The following is a 13,677-nucleotide window of genomic DNA, read 5'->3' on the forward strand; positions in this document are numbered from 1 at the left end:
CCTCTGATAGCTGTCATCCCATGGATTCTCAGGAGGTTGAAGAGGTTCCAACCCACCATGATCTTGATCGCCCTGGATTGGGTGAGGAGAACATGGTACTGGGAACCCCTGGAGTTGACCATCTGCTCAACTCTCCGGTTGCCTCAACAGCCGGACCGCCTAATCCAGTCGGAAGGTCAGGTACTCCACCCAAACCAGGAATCCCTCAACCTACATGTGTGGACCTTGAGAGGATGATATATAATGACTGGGACCTCTCAGAAAAAGTGCTTGAGGTATTACTGGCTGCACGCAGACCATCCACCATATCTGTGTATGCGTGCAGATGAAGAAGATTTGAGGCATGGTGCAAGGAACACAGAATAGATCCTATCACTTGTCCCACCACTTCAGTGATGGATTTAATATGATATGACATTTATAACACGCCTATACACAAGTGTTTCAAGGCGCCTATACACAAGTGTTTTATCACTGGCCTCATCGGGTCTTCAGGTTGGCACATTCAAAAGCTATTTGTCCGCTTTGTCTGTTTTTAAAAGGTCTCTGGATCAAGGGTCGTTCTTCACGATCCTGATTATTGCCTAATACCTGAAGGACCTTTTAAGTAGGTTCCCTCCTAACCTATTTGTGGTTCCGGATTCAGACCATAACTTGGTTCTTACATTTTTTATGGCATCTCTGAGCCCATGCATTCCTATTCTGTCAGGTTACTCACCCTGAAAACTGCCTTCCTGGTGGCTATCATGTCAGCCACCTTTCCTCTGTTTCTTCAAAGAGAATGTCCTACCCAAGTTGTGACCTGGATTCCTGCCTAAAGTGGTCTCTGAATTCCACGTGTCCAGAACATCAACTTGCCAGTGTTCTACCCTACCCCACATCCTTCTAAAGATGAGGATAGGCTTCACAGGTGGGACCCTAAGAGGGCTCTCAGTTTTTCTGTGGCAAGGAAAGCTGAATTCAGATTTAATGATCACATCTTTGTAGCCTTCTCTCTGTCCAGAAAGGGGTTGGCTGTGGCCAAACAGACAATCTCTAGGGGAATGACTCTCTGCATTGCAGTTTTACCAAAGAGCGGGAAGGATTTGCCACCAGGTATAAGGAAACATTCTACCAGAGGCATGGCGGATTCCTCTGTTTTGCAAAGGGCGTTCTGATAAAGGATATTTGCTGTGCCGGTCACGTGGTTGTCGTTGCATGCATTCACCAAGCACTACTGGTGGACGTGGCATGTGGTGCAAATACGTGTTTTGGCATGGCAGTTTTGCAGAGCGTCCTTGTTTAGGGACTTTCATCGCACCTCCACACTCTGTACTGATTTGGGAGTCTATCTGATGAGGAATCTGCGAGAGAAAGCAACCCATTGAAGTAGAAATTAGTTACCAGTAATATTCTTTCTATGGATTCTTCTACCGCAGATTCCTCATCGCCCTCCCATCTGACCCCGCTATAAAGATGAGCTGCAGTCTTTATGTGGTTAGCCCCTTCTTATGGGACGAGGTGGTGAATGGTTAGGTATCAGGCACAGTTTGGGGCCTTTTCATGTTAAGGCTGGCTTTTCACAGCTTTTGTTATAATTCTGTTCCTCAAAAGAATAAAAATGAATAAAAAAATACACAGTTATTGGCTGTTGTCAGCCCAAATTCTTGGATTCTTCCTCTGTGGCTGCTGAACTAGGGGGTTAAAAAGGTGGGGAACTGACGTACGGGTGTGTTGTGACATAGTATATGTATTCCGACCGACATCGTGTGGCACGGTTGAGTGAAGATTGAGCCTTGAACAGGTTCCTGAGGAAGGACAATTTCAAGATGGTGACGTTGAGGGAAATTCTCCACGCTCTCAGAATTCAGATTTACCTGTAGTGTTAGATCTCCAGGATGTATATTTCCACGTGCCGATCCACAAAAGCACAGGAAATTCCTAAGATTCCTCATAGGGGGCAAGCACTAGCAGTTCAAGATGCTCTCCTTTGCATTGACCTTGGCTCCAAGGGTTTTCACCAAGCTAATGGCAGTAGTCATGGCACACCTCAGGATGTACAGTGTTCATGTATTCCCATACCTGGATCATTGGCTGATCCGAGGGAAGTCGGCGCAGCAGGTTTTGTCCCATCTCAAGGACAACTGCTCACTACTCCACAGGCTGGGCTTCTCCCTGAATTTACAGAAGTCCCACATGGCACTAACGCCAAAAGCTCCAGTTAATCAGACCAGTCTGGACACTCGAGTGGGGAGGGCTTTTCCCCTGACAAGAGAGTTACCATTGTCAGACAGATGGTTCGGGGGTTTGAGAGCCACACCACCTTGCCAGCAGTTTCCTTCCTCCGCCTCTTTGACCTCATGGCCTCTTGCATTTTCTAGTGCCAGAGGCTAGACTGTGCATGTGGTCTCTGCAGTGGTTACTACAGAGTCAATGGTCCCAGTACTCCAGCACCTTAAAGGACATTCTAAAGGTGTCCAAGTTGGTGGCCAATGATCTCTCCTGGTGGTTCAGCAGCGAGAACATGTTAGCGGGCGAACCCTTCCGGCCTCCCTGGCCCCAGACCAAGGTGGTCACGGGCAGGTCTCTGAAAGGTTGGGGAGCTCACTGCAACGATCTGCAGGTAGGCAGCCTGTGGTCCACAATGGAGAACTAGTGGCATATCAACAAGCTGGAGCTGCAAGCGATTAGGCTTGCCCTCAAAGCTTGTGTGTCCTTTCTCAAGGAGAAACACATCCTGGGACAATGCAATGGCCATGTACTACCTGAAGAAGCAAGGAGGTGTACGGTCTCTTCCCCTTTGAAGAGAGGTGATGCAGCTGTGGTTCTGGCTGTTAGACAACCAGATCTCCGTCTCGGCAGTCCACCTGACAGGATAGAGAATGGGCTGGCGTACACCCTGAGCAGGCAGAGCATGGTATCACATGAGTGGGAGGTGTGCCAGGAAGTACTTAAAGAAATCTTCGCTCGGTGAGGTAGCCCGACATGGATCTGTTTGCCACGTTGTCCAACAAGAAGTGCAGACAGTTCTGCTTGAGGGAATTTCCAGTGAGAAACTCACTGGGGGACGCATCACTAGTAGAGTGGGACTTCAACCTCCACTTTGCCTTCCCTCCGATCTCTGTCATACTATGAGGTGCTAGGGGGTTGAAGAGGTACCAAGCAACCATGCTCCTGATCGCAACGAATTGGGTGGGGAGAACGTGGTACTCGGAACTCCAGGACTTGGCCATCTGCCCATCTCTCCAGCTGCCTTGTCGGCCAGACCTCCTATCCCAGTCGTAAGGTTGGGTGTTGCACCCAAATCCGGAGACCCTCAATGTACATGAGATGAGATATGATGAATTGTGGCAAATTGGTCATCTTTGCACACCTTCACCAAAATAACATTATTGTGTGGATGTGCTGTGTGGTAATGGTGCTCGTTTTGGAAGAGCGGTGCTACAGACCTTCCTGGTATAGGAACTTTCAGCCTGCCTCCAGACTATACACGGCTTTAGGAGTCTATCTGATGAGGAATCTGTGAGAGAAAGCAATCCATTGAAGGAGAAATGACTTACCTTTAATGTTCTTTCTATGGATTCTTCTCCTGCAGATTCCTCATCACCCCCTCCCATCCAACCCCTCTTGACAGTGCCTGCATTCCTTGATGACTGGCCTTCTTTTGGGAGAAGAGGAGATGAGCTGTGTCTCATCGGGCCCCCAGGCCTGTTATGTGTGTGAGTCCTTCTTGCAGTCCTGTTCCTCATCCTGAAATAAAAAGACTCCTGTTACATTTTTGTTTTTTGAGAGTTGTGGCTACTTTCAGCCGATTCCACAATCTTCCTCTGCACTAGCTGAGCTTGGGAGGGAAACAAGGGTGGGGAACTGAGGTACGGGGGCGTAGTGATATATATGTACAACAATGGCTGCATCGAGTCAAGATGAATCCACGGCCGAGTCGAGGTGCACTTTGGCCCCTGTCGAATAGTTTTCCAAGCAGCTGGTGGTGGAAGGGATATCTGATGAGGAATCTGCAGGAGAAGAATCCATAGGAAGAACATTACTGGTAAGTACTTCCTCCTTCTCTTTCTGCTATACAGCCTGGGGAGAGAATATTTTCTCTTCGTCCTATACTGCTTGCATTGGGGGCATGTTCCCTTCATAGTGTACTGACTGTGGAGGGGACATGTTTTCTTCCGGCTCTGCTGCCTGCAGAGAGGGTATTTTCTCTTCCTGCTATATGGCTTGGGGCAAGAGTATTCTCTCGTCCTGCTATACTGCCTGCATTGGGGCATGTTATTTTTCTGCTATACTGCCTGTGAAAGAGGAATGTTCCTTGCTGCTGTAATGCTTTTGGAGGGGACATTTTATCTTTCGGCTGTACTGCGTGGACAGGGGATATTTTCCCTTCCTGCTATACTGCCGGTGTTGGGGGCATGTTCTCTTCCTGCCATATACTGCCTCTCGAGGGGGCATTTTTTCTTCTTCCTCTTTTCTGCAGAGTGGGTATTTTCTCTTACTGCTATACTGCCTGGGGAGAGAGTATTTTCTCTTCCTGCTAAACTGTCTGTGTTGGGGGCATGTTCTCTTTCTGCTATACTGCATGGGGAGGGGTATTATCTCTTTATGCTATAATGCCCAGGGAGGGGGCATTCTTGTACTGTTTCTTTTTACTTCTTTCCTTGTAGCCAGGTCAATATGCCTCTATAGTTAAGATGAAATAGAGGAGCACATCTCTTGGGACTAATTGTATGGTCAGCAACAATGGCCCTTTTTAACAGGTGCACCCCCCACGTTTATTCGAAGTATTTTTTTCCTTGATGACTTTCTGATGGTGGCCAAGGAAATGGGAAAATGCTAGATGAGGCTTGAGAGGGGTGACCCAAAAAGGTGTTTTCTGCATGTATTATTCTGTGTGCATGCGCAACAGGCATTTCATCATTAACGAATCAAATGCATCGGGGAAGAGCCCTTCATGTTGTGGACCCATTCTGTTTGTGTAGGACGTGGATTAGCAGGGATTTGAAGCATTCTTGCACGATGAGAGGAGTCACATTACATCTGTGGATATGTGTCAGCACCATTTCATTTTACTGGTTTCTTCCCAGAGATTGCCAGAAGGTTGTGTCCCATTTTTCTTTCATCATTAGTGAATACATTAATGTCACTTAATAAATCGCATGCACTCATCGTTATCTGAGCATTGGTGGACTTGCTGTGGGAAACTGAGAGAGATCACGAGTGGTCGGTTTTAAGTATCGTCTTGTAGGTCTGTAGCTTAGGGTATTCTATGTGCAGTCTCACTTATATGTGTCTATCTCTTTCCACTCTCTACGGCACTTCAACAGCATCTTTACCAGTTGTGCATTAATGCAATAGCATTTAGCAATACGTGTTCTATTAAAGTTTTGCAACTTTGAAATTGATTCTGCCCAAAATAAAATTAACTTTGTTTTCTTTTTTGTTTCAGGCAAATGGCTACAACCCAAGCCCAATGGACTTGACTAATGTGGTTCTATCTCGAGAGCTTCAGGTCAGTGTGTATTTTGCACAATACTTTAAATTCTTCAAATAAGGTTACCCTCTTAACCTACGTCTCATCTGCTAGCTAACATTGCTCCCTCGCCGCTAACCTGCCTTTGCCTCTCACTCCCTCTGCCTCCATTCTAGCACTTCACCCATCATGGTCACATCCTGTGCACAGCTGGCGTACCGCCTGCCTGCACTTAAAAATGTCCTATGTTGGTTGTCCTTAATCTATATATGTCCACTTATGTATTGTCCCCGGTGTCTGTTCCATTTACTCCCCTCCACATCCTGGTCAGAATGCCCAACAAACTCAACCCATTGCAAGAAGCTCACTGCTGCCCGTGAAATCTGACTTTTTGCATGTTGTACGTTCTTCTGCGATCAAAAGAGCATTGTTCAAACTTTATATAAATACCTAATAAATACAAAATAAATAAAAATCAACCGCGTTTTGCATGACCAATATTGCGCACTGTGGTCCATATTTCCGCTCATTGGGTGAGTAGCAAGTGCAAGATAGTACCCAGCTTTCCAAGACATACTCCTGCAACATCTTCAAGAGTATGCCTTAGAACAACCTAGTGCAACTGGTGGGGTGATGACAGGATGGCAATTACTGGCACCTTTTGATGTTGCGTCCCTGGCATGCAGTGCACCACTGCATCATGCACAGGGTCAGAATGGGACTTCATGACCTTACTTGGGTGAGCGCTCTAGAGTCACTGCCCCAGAAAATCTTTAAACACGATAGTCGGTTAGTAACCCACAAGGTTCCCCAAAAACATCGGGAGCAAGCACTCAGCTTGTGTGGGAAGTGGGGCTATGGAGCAAGCATTCACCTTTTGTGGGAAGTGGGGCAATGGAACAAGCACTCGCCTTGTGTGGGAAGTAGGGCAACGGAGCAAGCATTCGCTCTTGTGTGGGAAGTAGGGCAATGGAGCAAGCATTCACTCTTGTGTGGGAAGTGGGGCTATGGAGCAAGCATCCACCTTTTGTGGGAAGTGGGGCAATGGAACAAGCACTCGTCTTGTGTGGGAAGTAGGGCAATGGAGCAAGAATTCGCTCTTGTGTGGGAAGTGGGGCTATGGAGCAAGCATTCGCCTTGTGTGGGAAATTGGGCTATGGAGCCAGCATTTGCCTTGTGTGGGAAGTGGGGCTATGGAGCAAGCATTCGCCTTGTGTAGGAAGTGGGGCTATGGAGCAAGCATTCACCCTTGTGTGGGAAGTGGGGCTATGGAGCAAGCATTCACCCTTGTGTGGGAAGTGGGGCTATGGAGCAAGCATTCGCCCCTGTGTGGGAAGAGGGAAGTGGGGCTATGGAGCAAGCATTCACCCTTGTGTGGGAAGTGGGGCTATGGAGCAAGCATTCACTATTGTGTGGGAAGTGGGGCTGTGGAGCAAGCATTCGCCCTTGTGTGGGAAGAGGGGCTATGGAGCAAGCATTCACCCTTGTGTGGGAAGTGGGGCAATGGAGCAAGCATTTACCCTTGTGTGGGATGTGGGGCTATGGAGCCAGCATTCGTCTTGTGGTGGGGCTATGGAGCAAGCATTCGCCTTGTGTGGGAAGTGGGGCTATGGAGCAAGCATTTGCCTTGTGTGGGAAGTGGGGCTATGGAGCAAGCATTCGCCTTGTGTAGGAAGTGGGGCTATGGAGCAAGCATTCACCCTTGTGTGGGAAGTGGGGCTATGGAGGAAGCATTCACCCTTGTGTGGGAAGTGGGGCTATGGAGCAAGCATTCGCCCTTGTGTGGGAAGTGGGGCTATGGAGCAAGCATCCACCTTTTGTGGGAAGTGGGGCAATGGAACAAGCACTTGTCTTGTGTGGGAAGTAGGGCAATGGAGCAAGAATTCGCTCTTGTGTGGGAAGTGGGGCTATGGAGCAAGCATTCGCCTTGTGTGGGAAATTGGGCTATGGAGCCAGCATTTGCCTTGTGTGGGAAGTGGGGCTATGGAGCAAGCATTCGCCTTGTGTAGGAAGTGGGGCTATGGAGCAAGCATTCACCCTTGTGTGGGAAGTGGGGCTATGGAGCAAGCATTCACCCTTGTGTGGGAAGTGGGGCTATGGAGCAAGCATTCGCCCCTGTGTGGGAAGAGGGAAGTGGGGCTATGGAGCAAGCATTCACCCTTGTGTGGGAAGTGGGGCTATGGAGCAAGCATTCACTATTGTGTGGGAAGTGGGGCTGTGGAGCAAGCATTCGCCCTTGTCTGGGAAGAGGGGCTATGGAGCAAGCATTCACCCTTGTGTGGGAAGTGGGGCAATGGAGCAAGCATTTACCCTTGTGTGGGATGTGGGGCTATGGAGCCAGCATTCGTCTTGTGGTGGGGCTATGGAGTAAGCATTCGCCTTGTGTGGGAAGTGGGGCTATGGAGCAAGCATTTGCCTTGTGTGGGAAGTGGGGCTATGGAGCAAGCATTCGCCTTGTGTAGGAAGTGGGGCTATGGAGCAAGCATTCACCCTTGTGTGGGAAGTGGGGCTATGGAGGAAGCATTCACCCTTGTGTGGGAAGTGGGGCTATGGAGCAAGCATTCGCCCTTGTGTGGGAAGAGGGAAGTGGGGCTATGGAGCAAGCATTCACCCTTGTGTGGGAAGTGGGGCTATGGAGCAAGCATTCACCCTTGTGTGGGAAGTGGGGCTGTGGAGCAAGCATTCGCCCTTGTGTGGGAAGAGGGGCTATGGAGCAAGCATTCACCCTTGTGTGGGAAGTGGGGCTATGGAGCAAGCATTTACCCTTGTGTGCGATGTGGGTCTATGGAGCCAGCATTCGTCTTGTGGTGGGGCTATGGAGCAAGCATTCGCCTTGTGTGGGAAGTGAGGCTATGGAGCAAGCATTCGTCTTGTGGTGGGGCTATGGAGCAAGCATTCGCCTTGTGTGGGAAGTGGGGCTATGGAGCAAGCATTTGCCTTGTGTGGGAAGTGGGGCAATGGAGCAAGCATTTACCCTTGTGTGGGATGTGGGGCTATGGAGCCAGCATTCGTCTTGTGGTGGGGCTATGGAGCAAGCATTCGCCTTGTGTGGGAAGTGGGGCTATGGAGCAAGCATTTGCCTTGTGTGGGAAGTGGGGCTATGGAGCAAGCATTCGCCTTGTGTAGGAAGTGGGGCTATGGAGCAAGCATTCACCCTTGTGTGGGAAGTGGGGCTATGGAGCAAGCATTTGCCTTGTGTGGGAAGTGGGGCTATGGAGCAAGCATTCGCCTTGTGTAGGAAGTGGGGCTATGGAGCAAGCATTCGCCCTTGTGTGGGAAGAGGGGCTATGGAGCAAGCATTCACCCTTGTGTGGGAAGTGGGGCTATGGAGCAAGCATTTACCCTTGTGTGCGATGTGGGTCTATGGAGCCAGCATTCGTCTTGTGGTGGGGCTATGGAGCAAGCATTCGCCTTGTGTGGGAAGTGGGGCTATGGAGCAAGCATTTGCCTTGTGTGGGAAGTGGGGCTATGGAGCAAGCATTCGCCTTGTGTAGGAAGTGGGGCTATGGAGCAAGCATTCGCCCTTGTGTGGGAAGAGGGGCTATGGAGCAAGCATTCACCCTTGTGTGGGAAGTGGGGCTATGGAGCAAGCATTTACCCTTGTGTGCGATGTGGGTCTATGGAGCCAGCATTCGTCTTGTGGTGGGGCTATGGAGCAAGCATTCGCCTTGTGTGGGAAGTGAGGCTATGGAGCAAGCATTCGTCTTGTGGTGGGGCTATGGAGCAAGCATTCGCCTTGTGTGGGAAGTGGGGCTATGGAGCAAGCATTTGCCTTGTGTGGGAAGTGGGGCAATGGAGCAAGCATTTACCCTTGTGTGGGATGTGGGGCTATGGAGCCAGCATTCGTCTTGTGGTGGGGCTATGGAGCAAGCATTCGCCTTGTGTGGGAAGTGGGGCTATGGAGCAAGCATTTGCCTTGTGTGGGAAGTGGGGCTATGGAGCAAGCATTCGCCTTGTGTAGGAAGTGGGGCTATGGAGCAAGCATTCACCCTTGTGTGGGAAGTGGGGCTATGGAGGAAGCATTCACCCTTGTGTGGGAAGTGGGGCTATGGAGCAAGCATTCACCCTTGTGTGGGAAGAGGGAAGTGGGGCTATGGAGCAAGCATTCACCCTTGTGTGGGAAGTGGGGCTATGGAGCAAGCATTCACCCTTGCGTGGGAAGTGGGGCTGTGGAGCAAGCATTCGCCCTTGTGTGGGAAGAGGGGCTATGGAGCAAGCATTCACCCTTGTGTGGGAAGTGGGGCTATGGAGCAAGCATTTACCCTTGTGTGCGATGTGGGTCTATGGAGCCAGCATTCGTCTTGTGGTGGGGCTATGGAGCAAGCATTCACCTTGTGTGGAAGTGAGGCTATGGAGCCAGCATTCGTCTTGTGGTGGGGCTATGGAGCAAGCATTCGCCTTGTGTGGGAAGTGGGGCTATGGAGCAAGCATTTGCCTTGTGTGGGAAGTGGGGCTATGGAGCAAGCATTCGCCTTGTGTAGGAAGTGGGGCTATGGAGCAAGCATTCATCCTTGTGTGGGAAGTGGGGCTATGGAGCAAGCATTCACCCTTGTGTGGGAAGTGGGGCTATGGAGCAAGCATTCGCCCTTGTGTGGGAAGAGGGAAGTGGGGCTATGGAGCAAGCATTCGCCTTGTGTGAGAAGTGGGGCTATGGAGCAAGCATTTGCCTTGTGTGGGAAGTGGGGCTATGGAGCAAGCATTCGCCTTGTGTAGGAAGTGGGGCTATGGAGCAAGCATTCGCCTTGTGTGGGAAATTGGGCTATGGAGCAAGCATTTGCCTTGTGTGGGAAGTGGGGCTATGGAGCAAGCATTCGCCTTGTGTAGGAAGTGGGGCTATGGAGCAAGCATTCACCCTTGTGTGGGAAGTGGGGCTATGGAGCAAGCATTCACCCTTGTGTGGGAAGTGGGGCTATGGAGCAAGCATTCGCCCCTGTGTGGGAAGAGGGAAGTGGGGCTATGGAGCAAGCATTCACCCTTGTGTGGGAAGTGGGGCTATGGAGCAAGCATTCACTATTGTGTGGGAAGTGGGGCTGTGGAGCAAGCATTCGCCCTTGTGTGGGAAGAGGGGCTATGGAGCAAGCATTCACCCTTGTGTGGGAAGTGGGGCTATGGAGCAAGCATTTACCCTTGTGTGTAATGTGGGGCTATGGAGCCAGCATTCGTCTTGAGGTGGGGCTATGGAGCAAGCATTCGCCTTGTGTGGGAAGTGGGGCTATGGAGCAAGCATTTGCCTTGTGTGGGAAGTGGGGCTATGGAGCAAGCATTCGCCTTGTGTAGGAAGTGGGGCTATGGAGTAAGCATTCACCCTTGTGTGGGAAGTGGGGCTATGGAGGAAGCATTCACCCTTGTGTGGGAAGTGGGGCTATGGAGCAAGCATTCGCCCTTGTGTGGGAAGAGGGAAGTGGGGCTATGGAGCAAGCATTCACCCTTGTGTGGGAAGTGGGGCTATGGAGCAAGCATTGACCCTTGTGTGGGAAGTGGGGCTGTGGAGCAAGCATTCGCCCTTGTGTGGGAAGAGGGGCTATGGAGCAAGCATTCACCCTTGTGTGGGAAGTGGGGCTATGGAGCAAGCATTTACCCTTGTGTGCGATGTGGGTCTATGGAGCCAGCATTCGTCTTGTGGTGGGGCTATGGAGCAAGCATTCGTCTTGTGGTGGGGCTATGGAGCAAGCATTCGCCTTGTGTGGGAAGTGGGGCTATGGAGCAAGCATTTGCCTTGTGTGGGAAGTGGGGCAATGGAGCAAGCATTTACCCTTGTGTGGGATGTGGGGCTATGGAGCCAGCATTCGTCTTGTGGTGGGGCTATGGAGCAAGCATTCGCCTTGTGTGGGAAGTGGGGCTATGGAGCAAGCATTTGCCTTGTGTGGGAAGTGGGGCTATGGAGCAAGCATTCGCCTTGTGTAGGAAGTGGGGCTATGGAGCAAGCATTCACCCTTGTGTGGGAAGTGGGGCTATGGAGGAAGCATTCACCCTTGTGTGGGAAGTGGGGCTATGGAGCAAGCATTCGCCCTTGTGTGGGAAGAGGGAAGTGGGGCTATGGAGCAAGCATTCACCCTTGTGTGGGAAGTGGGGCTATGGAGCAAGCATTCACCCTTGTGTGGGAAGTGGGGCTGTGGAGCAAGCATTCTCCCTTGTGTGGGAAGAGGGGCTATGGAGCAAGCATTCACCCTTGTGTGGGAAGTGGGGCTATGGAGCAAGCATTTACCCTTGTGTGCGATGTGGGTCTATGGAGCCAGCATTCGTCTTGTGGTGGGGCTATGGAGCAAGCATTCGCCTTGTGTGGGAAGTGAGGCTATGGAGCAAGCATTTGCCTTGTGTGGGAAGTGGGGCTATGGAGCAAGCATTCATCCTTGTGTGGGAAATGGGGCTATGGAGCAAGCATTCACCCTTGTGTGGGAAGTGGGGCTATGGAGCAAGCACTCGCCTTGTGTAGGAAGTGGGGCTATGGAGCAAGCATTCACCCTTGTGTGGGAAGTGGGGCTATGAAGCAAGCATTCACCCTTGTGTGGGAAGTGGGGCTATGAAGCAAGCATTCACCCTTGTGTGGGAAGTGGGGCTATGAAGCAAGCATTCACCCTTGTGTGGGAAGTGGGGCTATGGAGCAAGCATTCACCCTTGTGTGGGAAGTGGGGCTGTGGAGCCAGCATTCGTCTTGTGGTGGGGCTATGGAGCAAGCATTCGCCTTGTGTGGGAAGTGGGGCTATGGAGCAAGCATTTGCCTTGTGTGGGAAGTGGGGCAATGGAGCAAGCATTTACCCTTGTGTGGGATGTGGGGCTATGGAGCCAGCATTCGTCTTGTGGTGGGGCTATGGAGCAAGCATTCGCCTTGTGTGGGAAGTGGGGCTATGGAGCAAGCATTTGCCTTGTGTGGGAAGTGGGGCTATGGAGCAAGCATTCGCCTTGTGTAGGAAGTGGGGCTATGGAGCAAGCATTCACCCTTGTGTGGGAAGTGGGGCTATGGAGGAAGCATTCACCCTTGTGTGGGAAGTGGGGCTATGGAGCAAGCATTCACCCTTGTGTGGGAAGAGGGAAGTGGGGCTATGGAGCAAGCATTCACCCTTGTGTGGGAAGTGGGGCTATGGAGCAAGCATTCACCCTTGCGTGGGAAGTGGGGCTGTGGAGCAAGCATTCGCCCTTGTGTGGGAAGAGGGGCTATGGAGCAAGCATTCACCCTTGTGTGGGAAGTGGGGCTATGGAGCAAGCATTTACCCTTGTGTGCGATGTGGGTCTATGGAGCCAGCATTCGTCTTGTGGTGGGGCTATGGAGCAAGCATTCGCCTTGTGTGGAAGTGAGGCTATGGAGCCAGCATTCGTCTTGTGGTGGGGCTATGGAGCAAGCATTCGCCTTGTGTGGGAAGTGGGGCTATGGAGCAAGCATTTGCCTTGTGTGGGAAGTGGGGCTATGGAGCAAGCATTCGCCTTGTGTAGGAAGTGGGGCTATGGAGCAAGCATTCATCCTTGTGTGGGAAGTGGGGCTATGGAGCAAGCATTCACCCTTGTGTGGGAAGTGGGGCTATGGAGCAAGCATTCGCCCTTGTGTGGGAAGAGGGAAGTGGGGCTATGGAGCAAGCATTCGCCTTGTGTGAGAAGTGGGGCTATGGAGCAAGCATTTGCCTTGTGTGGGAAGTGGGGCTATGGAGCAAGCATTCGCCTTGTGTAGGAAGTGGGGCTATGGAGCAAGCATTCGCCTTGTGTGGGAAATTGGGCTATGGAGCAAGCATTTGCCTTGTGTGGGAAGTGGGGCTATGGAGCAAGCATTCGCCTTGTGTAGGAAGTGGGGCTATGGAGCAAGCATTCACCCTTGTGTGGGAAGTGGGGCTATGGAGCAAGCATTCACCCTTGTGTGGGAAGTGGGGCTATGGAGCAAGCATTCGCCCCTGTGTGGGAAGAGGGAAGTGGGGCTATGGAGCAAGCATTCACCCTTGTGTGGGAAGTGGGGCTATGGAGCAAGCATTCACTATTGTGTGGGAAGTGGGGCTGTGGAGCAAGCATTCGCCCTTGTGTGGGAAGAGGGGCTATGGAGCAAGCATTCACCCTTGTGTGGGAAGTGGGGCTATGGAGCAAGCATTTACCCTTGTGTGTAATGTGGGGCTATGGAGCCAGCATTCGTCTTGAGGTGGGGCTATGGAGCAAGCATTCGCCTTGTGTGGGAAGTGGGGCTATGGAGCAAGCATTTGCCTTGTGTGGGAAGTGGGGCTATGGAGCAAGCATTCGCCTTGTGT

General features: G+C 51.3%; 1 protein-coding gene across 7 annotated transcripts in view; it reads left to right on the forward strand.

Annotated features, from left to right (window-relative positions):
- RYR3 (ryanodine receptor 3) overlaps positions 1-13,677 on the forward strand; it is a 1,751,462-nt gene that overhangs the window by 1,123,583 nt on the left and 614,202 nt on the right. For all 7 annotated transcript variants that reach the window (XM_069638568.1, XM_069638566.1, XM_069638573.1 and 4 more), the window contains one exon: positions 5,432-5,494. In XM_069638568.1, coding sequence (XP_069494669.1) covers positions 5,432-5,494 — 63 coding nt within the window. The remainder of the gene's footprint in view (positions 1-5,431; positions 5,495-13,677) is intronic.

The sequence above is a fragment of the Ambystoma mexicanum genome, chromosome 14 (assembly GCF_040938575.1).
Source record: "Ambystoma mexicanum isolate Mex_15411 chromosome 14, UKY_AmexF1_1, whole genome shotgun sequence".
In the NCBI taxonomy this organism is placed as follows: domain Eukaryota; kingdom Metazoa; phylum Chordata; class Amphibia; order Caudata; family Ambystomatidae; genus Ambystoma; species Ambystoma mexicanum.